At 41.0% G+C, this 23,712-nt stretch overlaps 1 protein-coding gene across 1 annotated transcript; it reads left to right on the plus strand.

The window, feature by feature from the left end:
* The first annotated feature begins 4,907 nt into the window (after positions 1 to 4,907).
* Positions 4,908 to 22,882, plus strand: TGDS (TDP-glucose 4,6-dehydratase). The gene is made up of 12 exons (XM_077780098.1): positions 4,908 to 5,092; positions 7,197 to 7,263; positions 8,161 to 8,229; positions 10,352 to 10,442; positions 13,027 to 13,169; positions 14,668 to 14,766; positions 15,801 to 15,860; positions 17,049 to 17,092; positions 17,731 to 17,896; positions 19,693 to 19,751; positions 20,180 to 20,277; positions 21,474 to 22,882. Exons 1-12 carry the CDS (start codon positions 5,007 to 5,009, stop codon positions 21,557 to 21,559), a joined length of 1,068 nt encoding a protein of 355 aa, XP_077636224.1. The 5' UTR covers positions 4,908 to 5,006; the 3' UTR covers positions 21,560 to 22,882.
* The last annotated feature ends 830 nt before the right edge of the window (positions 22,883 to 23,712 follow it).

A 23,712-nucleotide genomic window follows, 5' to 3' on the forward strand; every position in this document is an offset into this window, starting at 1 on the left:
AGAGAGAATCCCAAGCAGACTCTGCACTGTCAGCACAGAGCCCAAAGATAGGCTCGAACCCTCAAACTGTTGAGATCATGACCTGAGCCAACACCAAGCGTCCGATGCTTAACCGACTGAGCCACCCAGGTGCCCCCAAATTATCAAAAATTTTCAAAGTGACTTGAAGGCTTACCGTCTTAAATTGCACGGAGTTAGAGTTTGTGATTTCAGTATAATTTAGTAATATTATTCTACTGCATTCAAATTCACTGAAAATTGGCAATAAATACAGAGTGTGTGTGAATATACTTGGAACACCCAATTCCTCAATCCTCCTTAAAACATCTGGATTTCCTACGTATGTTTGCCCTCTGTGTTTACCAACTAATCGTCATGAAATACTCAGGGTGTCTAAGTCCTCTGTGAGTCTTGAGTGAGAATCCAGGGCACAGCTTCCTTGCAGCCCAGCTTTCCCACACTGCCCAGGCTGTGCCATTTATTGTAGCGTCTTTACTACCACTGTCAGTATTCAAAGTACAGTTACAGCCAGTTGACTAAAAAACAAAAAAGGGGGGGGCGCCTGGGTGGCTTAGTCGGTTAAGCGTCCGACTTTCGCTTAGGTCATGATCTCGCGGTTCGTGGGTTCGAGCCCCGCGTCTGGCTCTGTGCTGACTGCCAGCTCAGAGCCTGGAGCCTGTTTCAGTCTGTGACTCCCTCTCTCTCTGACCCTCCCCTGCTCACGCTCTCTCTCTCTCTCCTAGAAATAAACAAAAACATTAAAAAAAAATTTTTAAAAAGATTGTTTTTTAAAAAAAACAAAAAATGGGACCTAAAAAATAATAACAATACTGTTTGTAGAGTTTGGAAAACTGGTTGCTTTCTTTATCTCAGGTGCTTTAAAAACTTTGAGTTTAAAAAAAAAAATCAGGTTCCTCTTCCTTTACATCACCAATTCTGTACCTTCCCAATACTTTAACTTCCTTTCCTACACCCAAATACCTTCTTGTTCCTATTATCTTCTCCTCCAAGAACCCTCTCTGGGACAGGAGGCTGACATTGCACCTACTCATGCTAAAAGCTGTATTAATCAAGGATCTCAACCTCATCAAGGCACATCAATTGTTTGCCATATTAAAGTAGCAAGAGTAGGTACCAAGAAAATCACTTAAACTTCAAGAGTGCAAATAAAGCAGAAATTAGAATGAACTGCAGATTCATTCACTTAAGAGTCACTGATTTCTGACGGAGACCTGAAAGTAAGAAGCAAATGCACCTCTCATGTCCGAAGGGCCGGATGCTCCCAGGACACACTTACTTGCGTTTCTGTCAAGTTAATTCTAGGCCTCCTTCCTGGTCCAGACTAAATCTACCCCTCCGGAGTAACTTAACTGTCCTAGCACCGTGACCACTGGATTAGCAGGTGTTTTACTTGGTGCCCCACACCTCTCTGCTTCCAGGAGGTTCTAACGAGTTGATCTTAAAAACACAAAAACTAAACCCGGTAAATCTAAGTTCTCCGGCTTCGATGAACGCGGTAAGGGCAGTGCCTTAGTGTCCACAATCAGGATGAGGCAGGGGTACGCAAACCCTGCTTCCTTGAGAGAAGGATCTCGAAAGATGAAGACTCGGTGCGGGGAGGGCTGGGGAACGGTGTTCCAAGTGCAGAACACTNAGCAGGTGGGGGCCCCCGCCAGCAGCCGCAGGCCTCCCATCCCCCTCCCGCTCGGGACCTACGCCCCGGCCCTAACAGCCAGCCGCCGCTGTCCCCACGTCGGCAGCCGGGGGTGGGGGCGGAGGGAGCAGGACCGGCGCCGAGGACCCGGCCCCCGCAGACTGACAGCCTATGCGGCGGCTCCCTCCACCACGAGCCAAGGCCACCCACCAATCAGAGGCTGAAATGGGCGGGACGTGCGGAGGCGCGCGTCCCATCACTCCTCAGCCTGTTGGCTAGTTCCCGCCTTTTTATGGAGACTCAGAAGGATGTTGCTTCAGGTTACGGAAAAAGTATCTCCCTCCGTCTCGGTGCGTGGTGCCACTGCGCATGCGTGGTATGCCACCGCGGCTCCCGAAGGCCCACGGGGGAGTGGAGGGTGTGGAATTTGGAAAGAGCTGAGAAGCGCACGATGGCACCGTTTCCGGTGAAGAAAGGAGAGCCCTGGCAGAGCTCTAGATGCCTATGCAACCTACTGGACGTTTCCACTTTAATGTGTCAAAGATACGTAACTGTGCATGTCCAAGTGTAACGCATGAATTCTCTAACGATTTTAACCTTCTGGGTTCACTGTCTTCTTGAATTATATCATCAGACACCTGGGAAGTGTAGCTTACACCCCTACATCCAGTCATCTCAATGAAATACATGCCTATTTAGTGCCTCTTCTGGGTGGCGATGGTAGGAAGCAGCACCACTCTTCTATCCAGGCCATCATGGATACAGCATATTTGGCCTGTGGCAAGTGACCTGGCACCAGTCCTAATTTTCTCCAGTTGGCCTCACACAGCCCATCTCTACCCTAGAGCCACAGAAAGCTGTGGGAAACCCAATCTGACTGCATCACTTTCCTTCAAAGGCTTTTGATCGCCTGTAGTTCACAAGCCAAACTCTAGAATATAGCTTCCAAAGCTATCAAATTTCCATCTCTCAACTTTTTGTCTCCATCCTTACGGAGCCACTGTCAGTTCCCGGAACACTCCAAGTTGTCCTCTCTGAGTCCAGAGCCCTTGCAGATCCCTCTGGCTGGAAGGCTTTGCTTAGTCAACCACTCAACCTCTCGCCTTCTGTTTTCTATTTTAACTCTTCTTTCCCAAGAAGCTTTTTAAAAAACCTTTCTTAAGCCTCCAAGTCTGTGTTAGATACTCTGGGAACCAGAATCCCTTACATTCCTATGCTGTGTTGTCGATGTCTATAGATGTATCTGAATCCCCACTATGTTATAAGCTTCAACTGGTCAGAGACTGTATCTGTCCTGATGAGAGCAGAAGCTCAAAAATTTCATGAATGAATGTATGTAAATTATTTTCATTTCACAACATGCTTTCATTACATATAAGTAAGTTCTTATAACAGACCTCACTATTTAGAAAAAAAAATATTGAGGAAGGGCTTCCTTTAGTATACCCAACATATTCTATATTGCTGGCCAACCAGGAATAAACTAAAGGTATTCATATGAGATTTTTAAAAATTGCTTTCTTTTTTGATTATAAAAATAATTCATGAAACTTAGGGAAAAATTCACAGCCAAAAGTGTATGAAGTAAACATGGAAGTCCTCATTTTTTCCTTTCCCTGCCTGACATGGTTACAAGGTAACCTCTATTGATAGTTAGGGTAGATCTTTTCAGACATGTAGTTACATATGTACGTGGTATTTGCACACCAAGGACAGGAATAAAATTTAAAAAAAAAATCAGAACAAAGGCCATGAATGCTATGAGGCCTTTTCTGTCTCTTTCTTCTCTTTGTGATCAACTCTCTTTTTCTTTCACTGAAGACAGATTTTTTTTTTTTGATTCCTCACTTCATTTGAATGAATATGGCCACCAACAAGTCCCAAATTTATAGGTCCTCAAGAGTTCAAGAAGAGCACCCAGATTATACTAGAACCTTAGTCCAATTACAAATCCCAGGAAGAGGCTTCAGTTGACCTAGGGTGAGTCAGATGCCTTGTCAGTGACCTGCCTGAGGTGGGGGAGGGGTCAATTTAGGGAGATTATAAAGGGGAGGGGAATCTAGTCAGATAAAACCCCAAGTATCCACTACAATATATTTTGGTCCTCATTCTATGTTGGTACATTCTTCTGAAAGTCTATATTTCAGCCCATGGTATTTAAAAAGGAAGGCAATACTATGATTAGATTGTTATCTAGTTTTCACTATTACATATAAGCAATATAGCAATGAATATATTCATGTTTATCTGTAGTTATCTATATTATACATCATGGAATCTGGGGATCATAGGGTTTGTCCATTTGAACTTTTCATATATGCTACCACTTTGCCCCCGAAAAAGATTGTAACAAATGGCATTCCTACATATACTGCATATTCTCATTCTTTTTAGACTTTGCCAACACATTATATGAAAGAAGAAAAAAACAACAGCCAAGATATCTATTCATCATTCAACAACATTAACTGATCATTTATTCTGTCCCAGGCCTTGTCCCATGGCCTCGGCATTATGGCAGGACACAAAACAGAGCCCCTGACCTCATGGAGCAGTATCAAGGAGAAGTTCAATGTAAACGTTGATGACTGCTGTGTAGAAAATGAAAGAAGGGTAAAGTGGTTCTGCAGGCCTTGGGTAGAGCTTGCTATCTTCATTGGGGTGGTCAAGGAAGGGCTCCCTACGAGGGTGACATTCAAGGGGAGAACTAAAAAAGTAAGGGTAAATACTAGGCACACATTTGGGGAGAGGCCCACAGGAAGCAGCAGGCTTGGCAAGTTCAAGGCAGAGCAAGAGGGCAGGCAGGCTGGGGCATTGGGAGAAAGAGGGAGAGTGTAAGGGCAGAACCTAGGAAGCATCTTTACCACGGACAACGGCCAGCAGCAACAAAGTAAAAGGCATTTTGCAATTCCAACCTCCTATTTCCACACTTTGCAACAAGAGAACCCCTGTTTTCAGCTCAACTGGCGGTGAACAGTCAGTGGGGATGGTTGCAGTACAAGAATGAAAAGAGGGTAATCATTCATGACTCCGACATCCGCGCTTCTAAGTAAAGCCTGATCCATACTGGTGTCACTTGCCAGGTACCAGACCTCATCTTCTTAACGCTTAACCCCGTAGGTTGGGGCAGAGGAGAGCTGCGCCTGCGCAGTAGCGCTGTGCCGCCCGCTCCCGCGCCGGCCCCGCCCAGCCCGCAGTGGGCGGGGATAAGTCGGCCCAGCTCCGGAAGCTGCTGCCGCCTAGCCCACTGACGTGTCGGGGCGGCGAGACGCGTCGCGAAAAGTCGCGGTGGGACTTACCTGCGGTGTACAGATCTGGCGCTTTACGCTGCTAGGCTCTGCCGAGCTGGGAGATGTCGGCTGCGGGCAGGGCAGAGCCCTTGGGTCCTCCCGGCAGCTTTGCGAAGCGGCTCCTGGTGACCGGGGGTGCTGGTTTCATGTAGGTAACGGCGCCGCCGGCCGAGTAGTGGCTCCCCAGAAACCCCAACCTTTTCCTGCACCTCTGCTTGCTCTTGGTAACTTGGGACCAGCTTAGGGGGTCTGAAATGGGAAGGGTCTTAACGCATGACTAGGATCAGCCTACCTTCTCCGCCCCCACCCCCCCATCCCGCGCCCGACCCCGCCTGAAAAGTCTTGGTTCCTTTGAAACTACGACTTTAAATGCCTCCCAACCAAAGCCAAAGTGCCCCGGTACTGTCTGCCTCTTACCTGGTCCTGGATGCACCTGTCACTCTTCTGAGGGCACCCACGTTGGAGTAAGCTTCTCCTCGACTGCCCCAACCTCCAGCCCACCCCCTCCGTGCACAGCTCTTTGTACATACAGGCTCCAAGCAACCATTTTGGGATTATAGTTAAGACATTTCATTTATTTAACGGGCTTTATTTAACCAACACCCCTCTGTTAGTGCTTTGACCCGGACTAGATGTGTGAAGGCTCTTTACCTCTCACACCCGCATTCAATCAGCGAGCCCTCTTTCACTACTTCCAAAGAGAAAACTTCTCATGCCCNGGTCATACTGCTTCCACTCTTGTTCTCCTAAAGTCTGTTGTGCACACAGAAGTCAGTGTTTATTAAGTAATTGAGTGCATAGAGTTTTCCCCGGGTGGTTCCCGTCAAGCTTAGAAGAAAATCCAAACTCTTTAACCTGTCTAGAAGGCTCAAGTGTCCACGCCCTACTTTTCCAAACTGATCTGTCGTTCTACCGCTTTGCTTTTCCGTGCCTGCCACACATAACTTTTTGGAGTTCTTGTAACACATGGGGCTCCTTCCTCCTGTCTCGAGGTCTTGGCACTTGCTTCCTCTTTGCTTAGGCTGCTTGCATCACTCGATTCCGAGGGCTACTTGGACATCACCTCCTCAGAAGGGTGTTACCTGGCCGTCTTATCTAAAACAGCCCCTTTCCCAACTAACGCACCAATGAGTACATGAAATTATGTTGTGTGTTAGTGTTTACCTGGTTATTGCCTGTATCCCCACTCTAGAATGTAAGCTGGATCGGGACAGAGATTATTGTTTTCACCCGGTGTCTATAAGAATGCGTGTTTTACTTTATAAAGGTCTTCAATAAGTGCTGAATGGATGAGTGCACACGGGCCAACGGGAACTCCCAGTGTCTAGTGGAAGAAGAGAAACATGGGAATCACCTTCCCCATTAGCACCTTAAATAACCTCTTCCAACCTGATAGTGATTTGGAGGAGGACACCAGGCAGACAGGGGTTATTTAATGAGAAGAGGAGCATAAAAGGGGGAACCGTGTGTGAGAGTGCTGGTCCTGGAAGGGCAAGTCCTAGAAAATGCCACGAAAGGGACGTCCGGTACAAAGTCCGAGTTCATAATTTGGTCAAGGGCTGCCCTTGTTCCTGGGGGCCCAGTGTTTTAGTGTATACGAGAAAACCTGGTGGATCGTCTCACTGAGATGCCCCTGGTTCCACTTCAAGGTCCCCTGAAGCCCAGGAGCCACCATGGCTAACCAATTCTAGGTGACCTCAGCCATTGTTAGCCTTGGAAACATAGGTTTAATCTGAGACTTCTGGTTTACCCCACTAAATTCTAATTCTAAGAGATAGCAATTGCAGTAGCGTTGCTGAGAACATAGACAACTTTTATGCGCATGCGAACTTACTTTTCGCATAGCTATACCTACAGTCCGTTAAAAGGTACACTATAGTTTCAGTCTGTCTGTACTGACCACCACCCATTGTATTTATCATCCTGCTTCACTCCCACACGCAAAGCACAAATGTACAGAATCATTTGGCTAAGCTATTTTTTTGCCTTATACCCAGGACCAAAAATTCTCTTTTCTCCATGTTGCAAAGGGATATCTATATACTGATACTGACTATTGATGATACTGTTGAGAAAGTTAGTGGAAAGTGGAGGGGAGTGTGTATTCAGTATAGCTATGTTATTTATGTTGTTTTGCAGAAACTGAAAAGGTAGCTTTCAATAGTGTCCTAATACTCGACAGCTTAGGGTAATATTTAGGAAATGTTTAGAATTTAAATTTTCTACTAACAAAATACACTTTTTTCTTATAGTGCATCACATGTGATTGTCTCTTTAGTACAAGATTATCCCCACTATATGATCATAAATCTAGACAAGGTGAGTTTTATAAAAATGGGCTTCATGGACTGACACTTACGTACATTTTTTAAGTATTAAAATCTTATGATGCTGATATTTTAGTTTTTTATTTAGTCATTTAGCAACTTAGGGGGCCTACATAGTCATGTGATCGTGCTGTATTTAATCTTAGTCTATTTAAACTTTTTCATTATGATAGCCCATAAACTAAAGCTCTTAAGTGCAGTATTTTTACCAAAAAAAAATCTTCAACCCTAAATTCAATATTTAGTGTAATCTTGTGATAATTAACCTTTTTTTGGAGTTGGGATACTCTGTTTATTTGATTTTATTATTATTTGATTTGATTTTCTAACTGCCACCACCTGGGAAATTACATATTTATTTCTTAAGTTAAAATTAACAGTTTTGAGGCTTTTTCATCAGTAATTGAAGTCTCCCTGGAGAGTCCAAAAGCCATGTTTGGTAATCACTGGAGTTTTTATTTTAAACACAAAATGCAAATAGCTACCTTAATGTCATAAAACATAATAGTAAAAATCTATAGACAGAGAATAATATGTGGACTTATCAATATCAAGGTGTCATTGTTTTCAATTACTAATTCCTCTGCAAGAAGAAATGGTAAGCTTTTCTGGTGGCTGGAGGCAAATCTTGGCAGGAAAATGTTTTAAAGGAGGGGTTTCTAAAATAATTTTCTTGGATTTTGAAAAGGTAACAGAATTACACTTGTAAAAATACTTTTGTAATATATCAGACTTCTACAAACACAAAGAGCCAACACTATAAGAAGACATGTTCTTGTATTATAAGCAGAACATCTATAGTCTTTAAAATATATTGATATTTTATAGGAAAAGCTATGATCACTTTTTCTGCTGTTTCTCTTTCTCTCCCTCGCTTACTTATTTTAAGCTGGATTACTGTGCAAGCCTGAAGAATCTTGAAACCATTTCTAACAAACAAAACTACAAATTTATACAGGTATGAACTTTTTTTGTAATCATGTAATTATTAACCGTTCCTCTTTAGCCATTCAGATATTCTGTCTTTCTGCTTTGCAAACTTATGTAATGTGGGCATGGAAAGCATGCTTGTTAAAGACCTTTTATTTTCCGGAAATACCACATGCTACAGAGAATACTGCTTTGAGATTGATGCCACATATAAAGCTGCATGTGGCATTTGGCAAGTGGGCAGATCTGTGGGTAGCTGATTGAACTTAAATGGTTTGCCATGTTTTAGGTCCTCAGCAGCCTTCTTATTAAGGCCTTGCTAGGATTTAAAGAGATTGGTGTAAAGGGGAATGTTATTCAGGCCAGGCAATAGTCAAAAAGCCCTCCGTGTAGCCCATGGGATAGTCTTCTCATATGAAGGTGGATTAAATGACTGTGGAAGACTGATTCTTACTGACCACCCTTAGAGGAGGCTAAAGTATAAACCAGAGAGCCAGGCCATTAATTTGCAAAAGGAAATTTTAATGTCAGATGAAACTATTTAACTCCTGATTTGTGTGTGTGTGTGTGTGTGTGTGTGTGTGTGTGTGTGTGTGTGTGTTTTAAAGATATTCTACAAATTCTTATTTTAATTTTTTATTAAAAAGGTTTTTTTTCAGAGTGCCAGGGTGGGTCAGTTGTTTAAGCATCTGAATGTGGCTCAGGTCATGATTTCGCTGTTCACAAGTTCGAGTCCTTCATCAGGCTCTGTGCTGACAGCTTGGGGCCTGGAGCCTGTTTCAGATTCTGTGTCTTCCTCTCTCTCTGTCCCTCCCCCACTCACACTCTGTCTCTCAAAAATAAATTTTTTAAAAAATTTAAAGAATTAAAAATTTTTTTCATTTTTTTTTTATTTGAGAGAGAGAGAGAGAGAGAGAGAGAGGAAGAATGTGTGAGCAGGGGAGAAGGGAAGAGGAGGGGAGAGAGAGAGAATCCTAAGTAGTCTCCATGCTCAGTGTGGAGCCCAAGGCAGGGCTCAATCTCACAACCCTAGGATCATGACCTGGGCCAAAATCAAAAGTTGGATGCTCAACCAACTGAGCCATTGAAGCACTCCCACGAAGTCTCTTTTTAACCACAAATCATAAAGAATATACTGTGCAAACATTTTATAATTCTATTCTTCTATATGAAAGTATTTCAGTCATCAAAGAATTGTTGACAGTACATATTTTTAGAAGACTTAAATGTACATACAACATCAAAAGTACTCATAATGAGGCACCTGGGTGGCTCGCAGTTGGTTAAGCGTTTGACTCTGGGTTTCAGCTCAGGTCATGATCTCAGTTTTGTGAGTCTGAGCCCTGGGTCCAGCACTTCGCTGACAGTGCAGAGCCTGGCAAGTGCTTGAGATTCTCTGTCTCCCTCTCTCTCTGCTCCTCCCCCACTCACTCTGTCTCTGTCTCTCTCAAAATAAACTTTTAAAAAAAGTATTCACAAGTTCACTGAATTGTGGTGAAATACATTTTTCAAAATGTCATCTTGTTGCTAAACTTACTTTAAACATATTTCAATAATGGTTACCTCAAACTTTAAAAAATATGTTTAAAAAAATTTTTTTTAACATTTATTCATTTTTGAGGGAGAGATAGACTGTGATTGGGGAAGGGTCAGAGAGAGAAGGAGACACAGAATTGGAAGCAGGCTGCAGGCTCTGAGCTGTCAGCACAGAGCCTGACGTGGGGCTTGAACCCACAAGTGGTAAGATCATGACCTGATCCAAAGTTGGACGCTTAAACCGACTGAGCCACCTAAGCCCCCCTAAAAAAATATGTTTAAAAATTTCCTGTTAACACAGTGACCTTAGGTTGGCAAGAATGTTACGGGAAAAAGCCAACACAGTTTTTAGTAGTAGTTGGTGCTCAATAAAATATTGTTTCAGAAACTAATTTACAAGAAAGCATTTTAAACTGAATATCTTATATCCTAGGATGCTAGAGAAATACATCATTATTATACTTCCTTTAGCCCTTGGTTGAATTGTCCAGATATTCTCTATTCTCTCTATTCTCTATTTTCTTATCGTTGTTTTGGTTCATGTAGTAAAATGGTTATTACGAATGAGAGTGCTCAATGAAACTTAGTGTTTTCATGTTTGCTTTTTCATATAGGGTGACATATGTAATTCTCACTTTGTGAAACTGCTTTTTGAAACAGAGAAAATAGATATAGTGCTACATTTTGCTGCGCAAACACACGTAGGTAAGCATTGTTTTATGTTACAATTATGATGGGCAAACAATTTCCCCAGTGACTAACTAGCCCAAATCGAAGTCCACTACTGAGGTTGAACAAGGAGGTACTTAATATGTCTTTGAAAGATCACATGCCATGCTCTCCCAGGAGAATAGGACAATTTTAATAATGCAGGTTGAAGTATAACCTTGAATGCTATCTTAAAACTTTGAGTTAACCAGATTCAGTATAGTGATTACTTCTGGGGAGATGGGCCTTCAACTGTATTTTTTATGTTGTTTCTTAAAAGCTGGTAGACACACAGTCGAACATTATATTGTTATCCATACTGTTTTGTACATCTGAGATCTCTTCTGATTGCCTAACATTTCATATTGTGAAATATACCATATATTCAGAAGCATTTAGAAGTAAAGTGACATGAATAATGATAATGTGAGTACCCATATAGCCATCACCTAAACAAAAGATAGAATGTTGCTGAATCCTCATTAGTAGTAGTAGTAGTAATATTGCTGCCTTATTACCTGATTTTAAAATTATCATTTCCCTTGGTTTTCTCTACAGTGTTTCTAGGAGATTTTTTCTATAACAGGATATAGAGATATTCCTCATTCCTTTTTATTTTCATATACTCCATTGTGTACATGTACCACAGTTGAGTTTATTTCCTACATCTTGCTATTTACACAGCACTGCAGTGGATGGCTTTGTGCCTGTGTTCTTTTGTGTGTTTGTTAATTGATGTTGGGTAGAGATTCCTAGAAGTAGGAATTGAGGGTAGATTAGTTTACTAGGGCCGCCATGACACAATACCACAATAACATCAGAACTCTATTCCTTACAGTTCTGTAGGCTGAAGTCCAAGGTTAAGGTGCCAGCAGGGCTGGTTTCTTCTCAGACTTTTCTCCTTGGCTTGCGGATGGCCACGTTCTCACTGTGTCCTCACATGGTTCTCCCTAGTGTTTCCTTTTGTGTCAAAATTTCTTCTTCTAAGGAGACCAGTCATGTTGGACTAGGGCTTACCTGAATGGCGTTATTTATATGTAATCAACTCTTTATTTATTTATTAATTTTTTAAAAATGTTTTATTTATTTCTAAGAGAGAGAGAGACAGCATGAACAGGGGAGGGCCAGAGAGAGAGGGAGACACAGAATCCGAAGCAGGCTCCAGGCTCTGAGCTGGCTGTCAGCACAGAGCCCAACGCGGGGCTCGAACCCACGAATCATGAGATCATGACCTGAGCTGAAGTCGGACGCTTAACCGACTGAGCCACCCAGGCGCTCCTGTAATCACCTCTTTAAAGGCCCTGTCTCCAAATATAGTCTCACACCCTAAGGTACTTGGGGTTAGGGTTCTAACATGAATTTTTGGGGAACACAGTTGAACCCAATGACCAGGGTTGAGGGGTAAAATCATATGTAGTTTGCCTAGACATTGGGAAGTTTCCTTCCTCAGGGGTTGAAAACACTTCGCATTCTTATTCCTAATGCATGAAGTAGCTTTCTCCCATAGCTTCACCAACAGAAGTTATTGTCAGATTTTTAAATTTTTGCCAATATGATAGGTAAGAAGTGGTATCAGTTTTCATTTTGAAGTTTAATTATAATTGAGGGTGAGCATCTTAAGCTTAAGGACCTCTATTTCTTATCTAAACTACGTGTTCATGTCTCCTATCCATTTACAATAGAGTTATTCCTTTTGTTTTCTTATAACTTCTTTGTAGATTGAATATACTAGCCCTTTGTTTCTGAAAAGTTCAAGTATTTTCCCCAGTTTGTCATTTGTCTTTTTACTTTATAGATTTTTCTGGTTCTTTGTTTTTTGTGTGTGTAAGAGCTTTTATGTGGTCAAATTTAGCAGTTGTTTTCCTTTTGTGTCGGGATTGTGAGCATATTTAGTAAAGTTCCCTCATTCTCAGATTCTAGAGAATCTATTCTTCAAAGTAAATTTATTTAAAAAAATTTATCCAGCATTTATTGTTCTCTCAGCAATAACAGGTTGATCTGAAAAGCCTCGCCCTCTGTTAGTAGAAACCAGAAGTTTCAAGTTTCAAATTTAAGAACAATTTTAAATTTAGACGCATCTTTTTTTTCTTCTTAGAATAAAAGTGTTTCCTGGGGCGCCTGGGTGGCTCAATTGGTTAAGCTTTCTGCTTGATTTCAGCTCAGCTCATGATCTCACGGTTCGTGAGATCTACCCCACATCAGACTCTGTGCTGACAGTGCTGATCTGCTTAGGATTCTCTCTACCCCTCTCTCTGTTTCTCCACTACACTCTCACGCGAGTTTGCACGCACACCCTCTCTCTCTCGATCTCTCAGAATAAATTTAAAAAAAATAGAAAAAAATAGTGTTTCCTCCAAATATAGCACTGATAGTTTTATAGGTTCTAGAAATTATGGACTTGATAATTTAGGCTTAAAGCAATCATACATAGCAATGTGTTTTTATGTTATGTTTTTAAACTATTGGAGTTGTAGTGAACAAAGAGAAGTGAATAGAGCTTTACTTAAACCTGAGTCTGCTGTTTGGTGTTTGTTTTGTCCCTTGGTGGAATTGTTCTAGCTTTTTCTGTCTCTTTTTTTAGATCTTTCATTTGTACGTGCCTTTGAGTTTACATATGTTAATGTGTATGGCACTCATGTTTTGGTGAGTGCTGCTCATGAAGCTGGAGTGGAGAAATTTATTTACGTGAGCACAGACGAGGTGTACGGAGGCGGTGTTGACAAGGTAAGCTTACAAAAGTGTTATGTTCCACCTGCTTGCCGCGGACCATGAAACAAGCGTGTCATTAAAACTTACCCTGGGGCGCCCGGCTGGCTCAGTCTGTGGAGTGTGCAACTCTTGATTTTTGGGTCATGAGTTTGAGCCCCATGTTGAGTGTAGAAATTACTTAAAAATTAAATTAAATTACACTACATTAAAATAAAAATATAATAAAACCTACTCTGGGCTTTTTTCATCCTCTCACTAGGCACACATATAGGACTCTCCAAACTATTCTTTCTTTGTGTCCTCTCTTCAAAGTAAATAATACCAGCCCAAATGGCAACAACCATCTAGTCTCCATACAGATTTATATGCAATTTGACTGACAGGTTTTTTTTTGCAAGGGAGCAGCACATCCCACCTTTCTGTTCCAGTCCAGACATGATGAATGTCATTCCCATGAGCCAAGCGGAGCATACCGCCGGCCCCCCTTCTCTTCCACCCAGGAAAGCGCATCAGAACGTCAAGAAGTGCATGTGAAATGATTGTAGCAGCTCGAATCTGTTCTCCTTTTTAAATCATGGGACCCTTGAGTGGCTCAGTCGGTTAAGTGTCCGACTTTGACTCAGATCGTGATCTCACAGTTTGTGAATTTGAGCCCCATGCTCTTTGCTGACAGCTCAGAGCCTGGAGCCTGCTTTGGATTCTGTGTCTCCCTCTCTCTCTGTCTCTCGCACTCTCTCTCTCTCTCTCAAAAATAAACGTTAAAAACAATTTAAGTCATTTGTGCACATTATGCTTTTTATGCAAAAGATGGCTCCATTCTCATCTATATTTTTCGTAGTCAGTATTTGCAGTGACCTCATTCTGTTTTACATTTTTACAAAAAACAGTTTTTATGAAACAGTTTTTATGTTTTTACAAAAACAGCAGTTTGAAAAAAACTTACAATAAAAAAGCAGACCCTGACCACTTCTTTTCAATATCCAGTCCCACCTGTGAGAAGCAGTCATTTTCAATTCTCTTCGCAATCTTTGTGAAGGAAACTTTTTTCTTCTTGGCCCCTGTCACCCTACATCAGATCTGACACAGGAGCCAGACGATTTTTAAAATATAAGTCAGATGACTTTTGACTTTAAAAAAGAAGTCAAATTACTCCACTCAAAACCTGATCACATTGTTACAGTGGCCTTCAGAGTTCCAGACATTCTGGCCTCCCTCTAGCTCTCTGGCTTCAACTCCCATTTTTCCCTCACACTAACTTCCTTGTGGTTCCTTTGGACACACTTCTGTCTCAGGGCCTTTGCACTTGCTGTTCTCACTGCCTGCCTCACAGGGTTGTTGTAAATGCTACTATATATAAGACGCTTAGGCAAAATACCAGACACATAGTTGGGGTTTAGTAAATGTTTTTTAAAATGTAGTAATTAACATCTCAAGTTTGTGATATGTTTTCTGATTTTTCTACTTAGAAACTATGCATAATACATATTTATTAAATGCATCTTTTTAAAATTAGGAATTTGATGAATCTTCACCCAAACAACCTACAAACCCTTATGCATCATCTAAAGCAGCTGCCGAGTGTTTTGTACAGTCTTACTGGGAACGATACAAAGTAAGAACTGATTTTAGAAACTCTTGAATAATTTTTCTTTGGACTTAGGTATTAGAACTCCAAGTTAGCAGTAGCAATGTTCCATTTTTAGAGTTGAAGACATAGATTGAGGAGTTTAAAATACTTATTTCCTATATTGTGTCGACAGAGTAGGACCTACTTCTTGTTCAGTTCATCGTTTAAAGGAATAATTTGTGGAGGCTCAGACAGTTAAACATCCAGCTCTTGGTTTCAGCTCAGTTCATAATCTCACAAACATGGGATCGAGCCCTGCGTTCAGCTCCATGCTGAGCGTGGATCCTGCTTGGGATTCTCTCTCCTCTCTCTCTCTCTCCCCCTGCCCCTCTCCTGCACATACTCTCTCTCTCTAAAATAAATAAAAATTCAAAAAATAAGAAATCAGTAATTTGTATATCTTTTTTCCTACTCTAGTGATACATAGAGAATTAGAGTTATAGGAAACCCTCTTGGAATATCCCAATTCCCAGAATCCTCTGGGTGAAAGAAGACGGAGGGCAGGTTCCATGACCCACTGCATGCTCCTCTGTGTGACTCATCTCTCTTGGCTCCTCGTGAATGGGAGCTGACATTCTCTTGCCTTTTGTGTTGCATAGCTCTGGCCCCTTTCCCTTTTGCGGTAGCTTCTTTTATTTGTAAGGGTTGGTGCCTCAGAGAAAAACAACTGGCTGTTGCACATCTAACCAAACCTAAGGTACTATAGTCTCTGAAATCATCAGGTAGACATTCCTTTAATTTTCTGCTGTCAAACCTAACAAACCTGGCCCCACCTATATTCAGCCCGCCCTTGCCCAAGTAGACATTCCTCTTCTTCCTTTTGGAAACCTCTGCCTTTCTCTGAATCCCATCCTCTCCTGTCTTTTCATGACCTTTACATTAGAAAGCTAGCCCTTCACTTCTATCCTTAAGGTGTGTGGGGTTACTTAGCTGCAGGTGCCCAAATTTTAGGACTGTTTGTCTTTAGATAGTCATTACAGTTGGACCTCTGACTGCATTAATGTGGACAATCCTTTAAGTTTCCAGCTGTCATCACACGAAGCAGTAATGTTTACGGACCACATCAGTATCCAGAAAAGGTACATTTTATTTCTGAATCCACAGGTACTTTAGTGATCGTAGCTTCTCTTTATTTAAAACCATCTCTCTTCAGTTGTTTGTCCAGAATAATTTCTGCCGTAACTGTACATAATTGTAAATGCTGTGTAGGCCACATGCAAATCTCCTCAGGTTTAGAGTCTGGAGACCTGAGTTCAAGTCTCAACCTGACACCAGCTGGCGTGACCTTAGGCCCTTGGAGCGTGGTTTAACTTGGGGGATAAAGAAAATGCTCGGAAGGGACTTGGAAGGATCCAGGAAGATGATCCTGTGAAAACGCCTCGTACTTAGCAGGAATCGGAAGCACCGCAGAGCACTCCCATCGCTCCTGTCCCGGCTGCCAAAGACTCCTTCCTGGTTTGCAGGCTAGAAATTTCGGAGCTAGTCAGAGAGCAACGCAGGATGCTGGTACAGAAATCCGTCGTCCCGTCAGCTGGCTAATCGTTCCCCAGCGCCTCTTTATCATTGGCTGGTCTGAACGTCTGAACAAAGAAATGTAGTTAAGAGGCTGAAGACACCGGTGCCCTTGGTTCTGTATCATTAAGCCCAATTTTAAGTAACCATTACTTTCTCTGCCTACATTTGGAGCTAGGGTTTTCCACCTTCCAGCTGGTTGCATTGATCTCTTCTCCCAGAGAAAGGGGCCGGCCGTGTCATGATCTGCTGGTCTTAGTATCCACTTTGCTTAATTCGGGAAGTATCTTTCAGAGGGGCATTGTACATTTAATAATAGATCTTGCCCCGTTTAACATAAATTTTCTTTGAATTCAGTATCCCTGGGATTTGCTTTTTATTCATCTCACAAGCACTGAGTGAATAGGTGCTGTATGCAAAAGCAGTGAGTAAGATCAGACTCCCGCCCTTATGCAATCCTGGGTGAACCTTTTGTGATGATAGTGGACTGTTCGTGAAGATTTCTGAATTATTACACCACTTTTGTCTTTATGTTCGTCTAGCAGATAACTTGTCTTTGTGCAATAGGAAGCTATCTTAGAGCTCTTTTCACTTGTCAAAATTATCATAGGTTTCTCCTTGAACTCGTAAGAGAAATTAGAATTTGTGCCTTTGTGTCTTTCTTAATAATCATCATCTTTTAATCATATGATGAATTAGAGTCATATCAATCAGTGAATTTCCAATGTCTGAAATGATATTTAAATATCTTTTAGGTTATTCCAAAATTTATATCTTTACTACAACACAACAGGAAATGGTATGTGATTATTTCCCTTTGTGCCTGTATGTTTTTCTGGTACGCGGATAGTATTCAGTGACAGCCTGTCTTGAAAATCACAAAGTCTTAAGAGTTGAAGGCTGTAGAATTGAATGTGCCTACAAATTTACAAATTCCTTCTGCAATCAATGCAGCAGATTTTTAAATAATTACCATCTGTTATCCATCTTTATAATTTACTTACTAAGATCGTTGAGATCCATTTTTTTAATAATTTCAATTCTTAAATAATGTATTCTAGAACTTTGAATTTTGACATTGAAATTTGACATCTAGCTTTATATAATTTTACTTTTCCAAAGGATTTATTTCATTCACAGAGCTATAGAGAGTTCTTCAAAATGAATTTAAGGTAGAAAATTGATGAATAACTTATTTCTCAGGGGTCATTTAGACGCTTGCCACTTCCGTGCTGAGCGCTGAAGGAGATTTGGAGATCATTTACAAATTATGGATAAAATTTAGAAAAGTCTTGAGACTTTGTGTTTTCAGTAAAAGATTTCTAGGATCTCATGGGAATTGGCTGCTTTAGAATTGTACACAGTCATTGTGGCACCTGGGTTTGGGAGAGCTTACTTTTTTATATTTCGTGATTCCCTCTCATTTCACCTTTTTAGCTGCATTCATGGATCTGGGCTTCAAACGAGAAATTTCCTTTATGCTACTGATGTAGTAGAAGCATTTCTCACCGTCCTCAAGAAGGGGAAACCAGGTGAAATTTATAACATTGGAACCAATTTTGAAATGTCAGTTCTCCAGCTCGCCAAAGAACTAATACAAATGGTATGTACATATTGAAAAAAGGTAGTGTTTTCAAAATTGTCACTAAATTAGTGGCAGAAATCACTAAGTTAGTCAGAATCAACAATTTACAGTTTACTCAGTTGGAAAGTAAACGTGTAAAAAAATGAAACGTACATGAAGATATGTATGTCATTATTTGAAATGATAGCACCCATTTATAACAGCTTTTCAGGAAAATAAAAATCCTAATACATTAAATATAGATACTCATTATAACGAATACCTCAGTGTCAGAAACATAAACTTGTATGTGCTAGTCTTAAGAATCAGTGATGCATAAATAATTGTAGTTATGAGTGTAGGTATGCATTAGTGAACATCAATATAGATCTCAAGGATTCGGTGTATAGAAACTCTCTTCCTTTACACCACTCTCAGAATACTCTGGGCTCCAAACCTGTGGGCCTTCCACACCAAGCAGTTCTCAGACACAGGCTGGGCAGCCTATAATTTAACTCAATTCTGACATTATCTGCCTGGGAATAGCTTCAGATGCCACAGGTTAAGGGCTCAGTCCTACAAGACTATCCCCTGCCTCAGATGCCTGTCACAAAACCTGATTGTCGCCTATGCTTCTGACGAACTGGCTGTAAGTCAGAGGTACTTTGCTGGAGTGACTCACAGAGTTCAGGAAAACAGTTTACTTTCTAGATGGCTGGCTTATCGCCCAAGTAACTCTGGAACAGCCAGATGGAGGAGCTGCCTGCGGCCAGGGAGGAGGAAGGATTGGGGATTGACCAGGCCCTCTCTGGCGCACCATCCTCGGGCACCTCCGTGTTTTCAGCCGCCCATGTGTTCTCCAAACCCCATCCTTTTGGTTTTTTATGGAGGCTGATAAAGTGGGCATGAGTGGTTAAATCCTAGACCACTGGAGAGTAACTCAGTCTCAGGCGCTCTGAGCTTGTGGTTGGTTCCCTTGGCAACCAGCCCCTCCTTGGGGGCTTTCCAAAATTCACTCATTAACATAAACTCTGGTGTGCTTAGGGGCACCTGGGTGGCCCCGCGTCGGGCTCTGTGCTGACTGCCAGCTCAGAGCCTGGAGCCTGTTTCAGAGTCTGTGACTCCCTCTCTCTCTGACCCTCCCCTGCTCACGCTGTCTCTCTCTCTCTCCTAGAAATGAATAAAACATTTTAAAAAAAATTAAAAAAAAAAACTCTGGTGTGCTTAAAGGGGCTTGTTTTGAGCAGCAAAAGACGCCTTTATCTCTCATCACGTAGGAAATTCCAAGGGTTTTAGGAGCAAGGGTAAAGACCAACATTTCTCACTATAAATCACAGTATCACACTCAGTAATAACCAAAGGTCAAAAAAATAAATTTTCTCCCATAGTTGACGCAATGTGTATTCTTTCTGAGCTTCAGATGGAATTTGGGTTATAAAATATGGAAAGTGTTACTAAAATGCTGTTCATCTTAGCTGTCTTCCCTACTTTGTTTTTTTTTTTTTTAAGTTTTATTTATTTCTAGGAGAGAGAGAGAGACAGTGTGAGCAGGGGAGGGTCAGAGAGAGAGGGAGTCACAGACTGAAACAGGCTCCAGGCTCTGAGCTGGCAGTCAGCACAGAGCCCAACGCGGGGCTCGAACCCACGAACCGCGAGATCATGACCTAAGCCAAAGTCGGACGCTTAACCGACTAAGCCACCCAGGCGCCCCATGTCTTCCCTACTTTGAAGGGGTTGTTCTTCTAGTCTTTTGAATCAGCTATTTAATACTTTTGTTATTATCTGGTCTTATTTTGTAATTCAACTCAACGCCTTCCCCTTCTCCATTTTCACAGATCAAAGAGACTAATTCAGAGTCTGAAATGGAAAACTGGGTGGATTATGTTAATGATAGGTGAGTAATAAGTTAAAACACTGGGAAAAAGTTGTGAAATCTTAGATACTTATAAAATTCTAAAATATGTTCACTTAATCAGGAACTACCATTATCTCTCTTGAGTTTTCTGCTATAAGAGCATAATAACACCAATAAGTTTTTGTGTATTTATTTATTCATTCATCAAACATTTAGGTATGAGGCTGCATTCAAACCCAGATCGTGGCTGAAATCAGAAAAGGATTAGCGATGGAGAGGGTTAAGCATCTGGGATTATAGATGATTTTTTTTTAAACATGTACTTTATTTTACAAATTTTCTATAATACATTCCCAGAGGATTTTTTTAAGTAAAAATGTGAATTATGGTGAAGATTCATGGACACACATTATTTAAATTTGTAAGTATATATCCACAATATCTTTAAACCTGTTTTGTTTTCCAAGACCTACCAATGACATGAGATATCCAATGAAGTCAGAAAAAATACATGGCTTAGGATGGAGACCCAAAGTGCCTTGGAAAGAAGGAATAAAGAAAACAAGTATGTTATGAATTGATCCTTTTAGGGGGGATTCAGAAAAATTGCAAGGAAAAGTAGTTTACTTTTGGAACACTCTAAATTCAGTAGAATGTTATGATGAATCCTTTCCACTTTTCAAATTGTTACATTTAGTATATTTCCAGCAATAGTAATCTGTTTCCTAAGCATCTGGAATTTCACAGACTGACTTCTGATGAGTCTTCCGGTATCTCATCAGTGTTTGTCAGAAATCCATTTCACGGGGTCTTAGGTGCTAATTTGTCACTTTTTCCATATCCTTTAAAGGTTTTAAAGTCATGAGAGTCTTATTATTGCATCTTTCTTTCTTTCTTGGTAATGTGTAAAATAATGGTCCATTTTAACCTCAGAGGCATGTTAGATTTGACGAGATGTGGACAGTTGAAGTCCTTGAGTGTCGTAAGTCTTTTTACATTGAAACAAACAAAATTTAGTTGTGTGTAGAAATGTCCATTAAAAAAAGTGTATATAGAATCTGTGTGTGTGTATGTGTGTGTGTGTGTGTGTGTGTGTGTGTAGATACACAGTTTGGTTTAAAAATGTATTCAAGAGAAAAGGTAAATTCACATGTAGAAAAAAAGTCTTCATTCAGAGCTTGACGTACAGAATACTTGTATTGCGTTTTTAGACGCAAATTCCAAGTTAATTTATCATTTTTTAACTAAAAAACTTTACTGATAGTATAGCAATATAAAATTATTTTACATATGAACAGAAGGAAAATCACAGCTTCTCATTATGCCTGTAATGCAGTATTGCTACATTTACTTGAACAAAAAAATTACTTGTACTATAGCTTTAAAACTAGTGCAAATGACACAGCCTCCTTCTCCCTGAATTCCTTAAAGTCAGAATGTCTTAAACACTCATACCAGCACATTCGGTATTGAAGGACCTTTGAAGTTAAAAAAAGAAGATGACTGACTTCTAAACCTAAGGTTTGGGCACTGAAACATCTTGTGATTAATGGCATTGGTTGGCTCCATATCCATTCATTTTCTTCATGAGGCAACCCTTTGGCCAGACCGATTCTTAACTTAAATTAAGAACCTAAGTACAATTGGCTGAGCGGCTGATGGGCAAGATTTTTCTGACTTAGCTGGAACTCAGTACATGCTGGTTAACTAGTGGTTAGTGTTTTATTTTTTATTTTTGTCCTTTGTTTTTTTTCCTCTCAGTTGACTGGTACAGAGAGAATTTTCACAACTGGAAGAATGCAGAAAAGGCGTTAGAACCGTTTCCAGTACAAGCATCGTTTGTATAGTCAAGACAGTTTGCAGAGAAAGAAGAAAATTATCCTACCTCGACAAGCCATAGGAAACCAAGTGACCAAATGAAGTGTCCTCTTTGCTTTTGGAATTAAATTCATGACTTTCTGCATAAAATTCAAATCCAAAACGCCTCAATCTTTAGAATAGGTTTGGTGCTGCCATAGGATTTAAATATCAAGATTCTTTCTGGAAACCTTCCTCCTGAAAGTTAGACACCAGAAGGCCTAGAAAGACCTCTTCGTAGAAGGGGGCCAGGAAGATGGAATCTCCTGGTTCTGAGAACAAGGACGGAGAATGGCTCTGCGCTGATAATAACCTTCGCGGGCCCCAAACCGAGTTGCCCAACCTTCCCGCCTGCCTATAAGTCTCTCAAGCTTCCATTTTTAGGCCACATAGGAGGCGCTGTCTGTCCTCGTTCATCTTTTTTATTAAAGGTCCAATGTGCTGTAATTGTTTTAAAAATGGAACAATGGAAGCGTATCTAGCACTTTTTAACTTTAGATAATTTTGTAAAATTAAGTCAAACGTTTTTTAAAAGAAGGATGTTTTTTATATTTTCGAAATCAGTTGTTGGACTATATATAAGTAACCTCATCTAAGATATTTTATCATGTATTTGCCATTTAAAATGATTTTATTTATAAAAGTATCAATATTATAATGTATTTAATGTAGAATGTGGCTGTATTTTTAGTAAGGTATGTCTTTATTTTGCTGTAGAAAAAAATTTTTAATGTCTTGATTAAATACCTTTAATTCCTCTCTCTCCTAAAGACTTTAAGATGCCTTGAAAAAGCAGCTGACTGGTTATTGCATTGACAGAGGGAGAGGAGCTGAAGGTTGTTCCCAGCTTTCCGGCTTCCGTGCAAGAGTGATGACTTGTTTCCTCTGTGAAGTGGGAAGCAAGGTCACTCACTCGCAGGTGGTCCAGGGAGGGGGAGAAGAGTGGAGTAAGGGCCTCGAAGAGGTAGAGATCCGGAAAAGAGTAAGCAGATCCAAAGTTAGTAAGAGTATTTGCCAAGCAGGAGTGAAACACAAACCGAAGTTGAACATGGTAGTTTCAGAATTCTGAGATGTGGGGGGGCATCAGGGTGGCTCAGTCAGTTAAGCATCAGACTCTTGATTTCAGCCAGGTCATGATCTCATGGTCTGTGAGTTCAAGCCCGGAGTTGGGCTCTGTGCTAAGTGTGGAGCCTGCTTGGGATTCTCTCTCTCCCTCTGTCTTTGCCCCTCCCACATTCATGGTCGCGTGCTCTCTCTCTCTCTCAAAATAAATAATTCTCTCAAAATAAATAAATAAAACAAAAGAATTCTGAGATGTGCAAAGTGGATTGGATCCAGAGGTGGGCATAGTAGGAGTCAAGAGGGGCTGAGGGTGACAGTGACTAAAGTGAGGCCCACTAGTCCTGGTTGTGTAGGGAGGAAAATACTCCTCCAGGGTAGGCTGTAGCTAGAGGAAATGGAGAGGGGACAGGTATGAGGGTGTGGCGGTGAGAGGTCAGGGAGGCTGGAAAGGTAGAAGCAGAAAATGGGACCAACTGAGAGCAAATGGTCTTTGGTAGAGTTTGGTCATTGAAGGTCGATGACAAAAACATGTTTTTCTGTGTCATTTATTTTTGCTCGTATTTTTGTGTGTACTTTTATTTCCAACTTTAATATACTCCATATGGCTTAATCTTTATCATTTATTTAGTCTCAGGAGATGACCTGGACAGACATTAAGGACATATAATGAAAAACCAGTGGGAAAAAAAATTTTATGCAAAAAGTGTAAAAAAAAAAAAAATAGAATGTTCTGTGTCATATGTCATCAGGGACGTGCAGATTAGAACAAAAACCAGATGCCCGTGAGAATGACCAACATCTGCAACACTGACAGCGACAGATGCTGTCAAGGATGTGAAGCAACAGGAACTCATCCATTGCTGGTGGGAAGGCAACATGGAACAGCCACTTTGGAAGACAGTTTGGCCATTTTCTTACAAAACCAAGCATACCTTTACCATATGATCCAGCATTCACCCGCCTGGGTATTTGCCCAAAGGATTGGAAACTTATGTCCACACAAAAAGCTGCACACAGCTGTTTATATTAACTTTATTCACAGTTGGCCAAACTTGGGAGCAACCAAGATGGCCAGTAGCTG

The sequence above is a fragment of the Crocuta crocuta genome, unplaced genomic scaffold (genome assembly GCF_008692635.1).
Source record: "Crocuta crocuta isolate KB4526 unplaced genomic scaffold, BGI_CrCroc_1.0 scaffold188, whole genome shotgun sequence".
Classification (NCBI taxonomy): domain Eukaryota; kingdom Metazoa; phylum Chordata; class Mammalia; order Carnivora; family Hyaenidae; genus Crocuta; species Crocuta crocuta.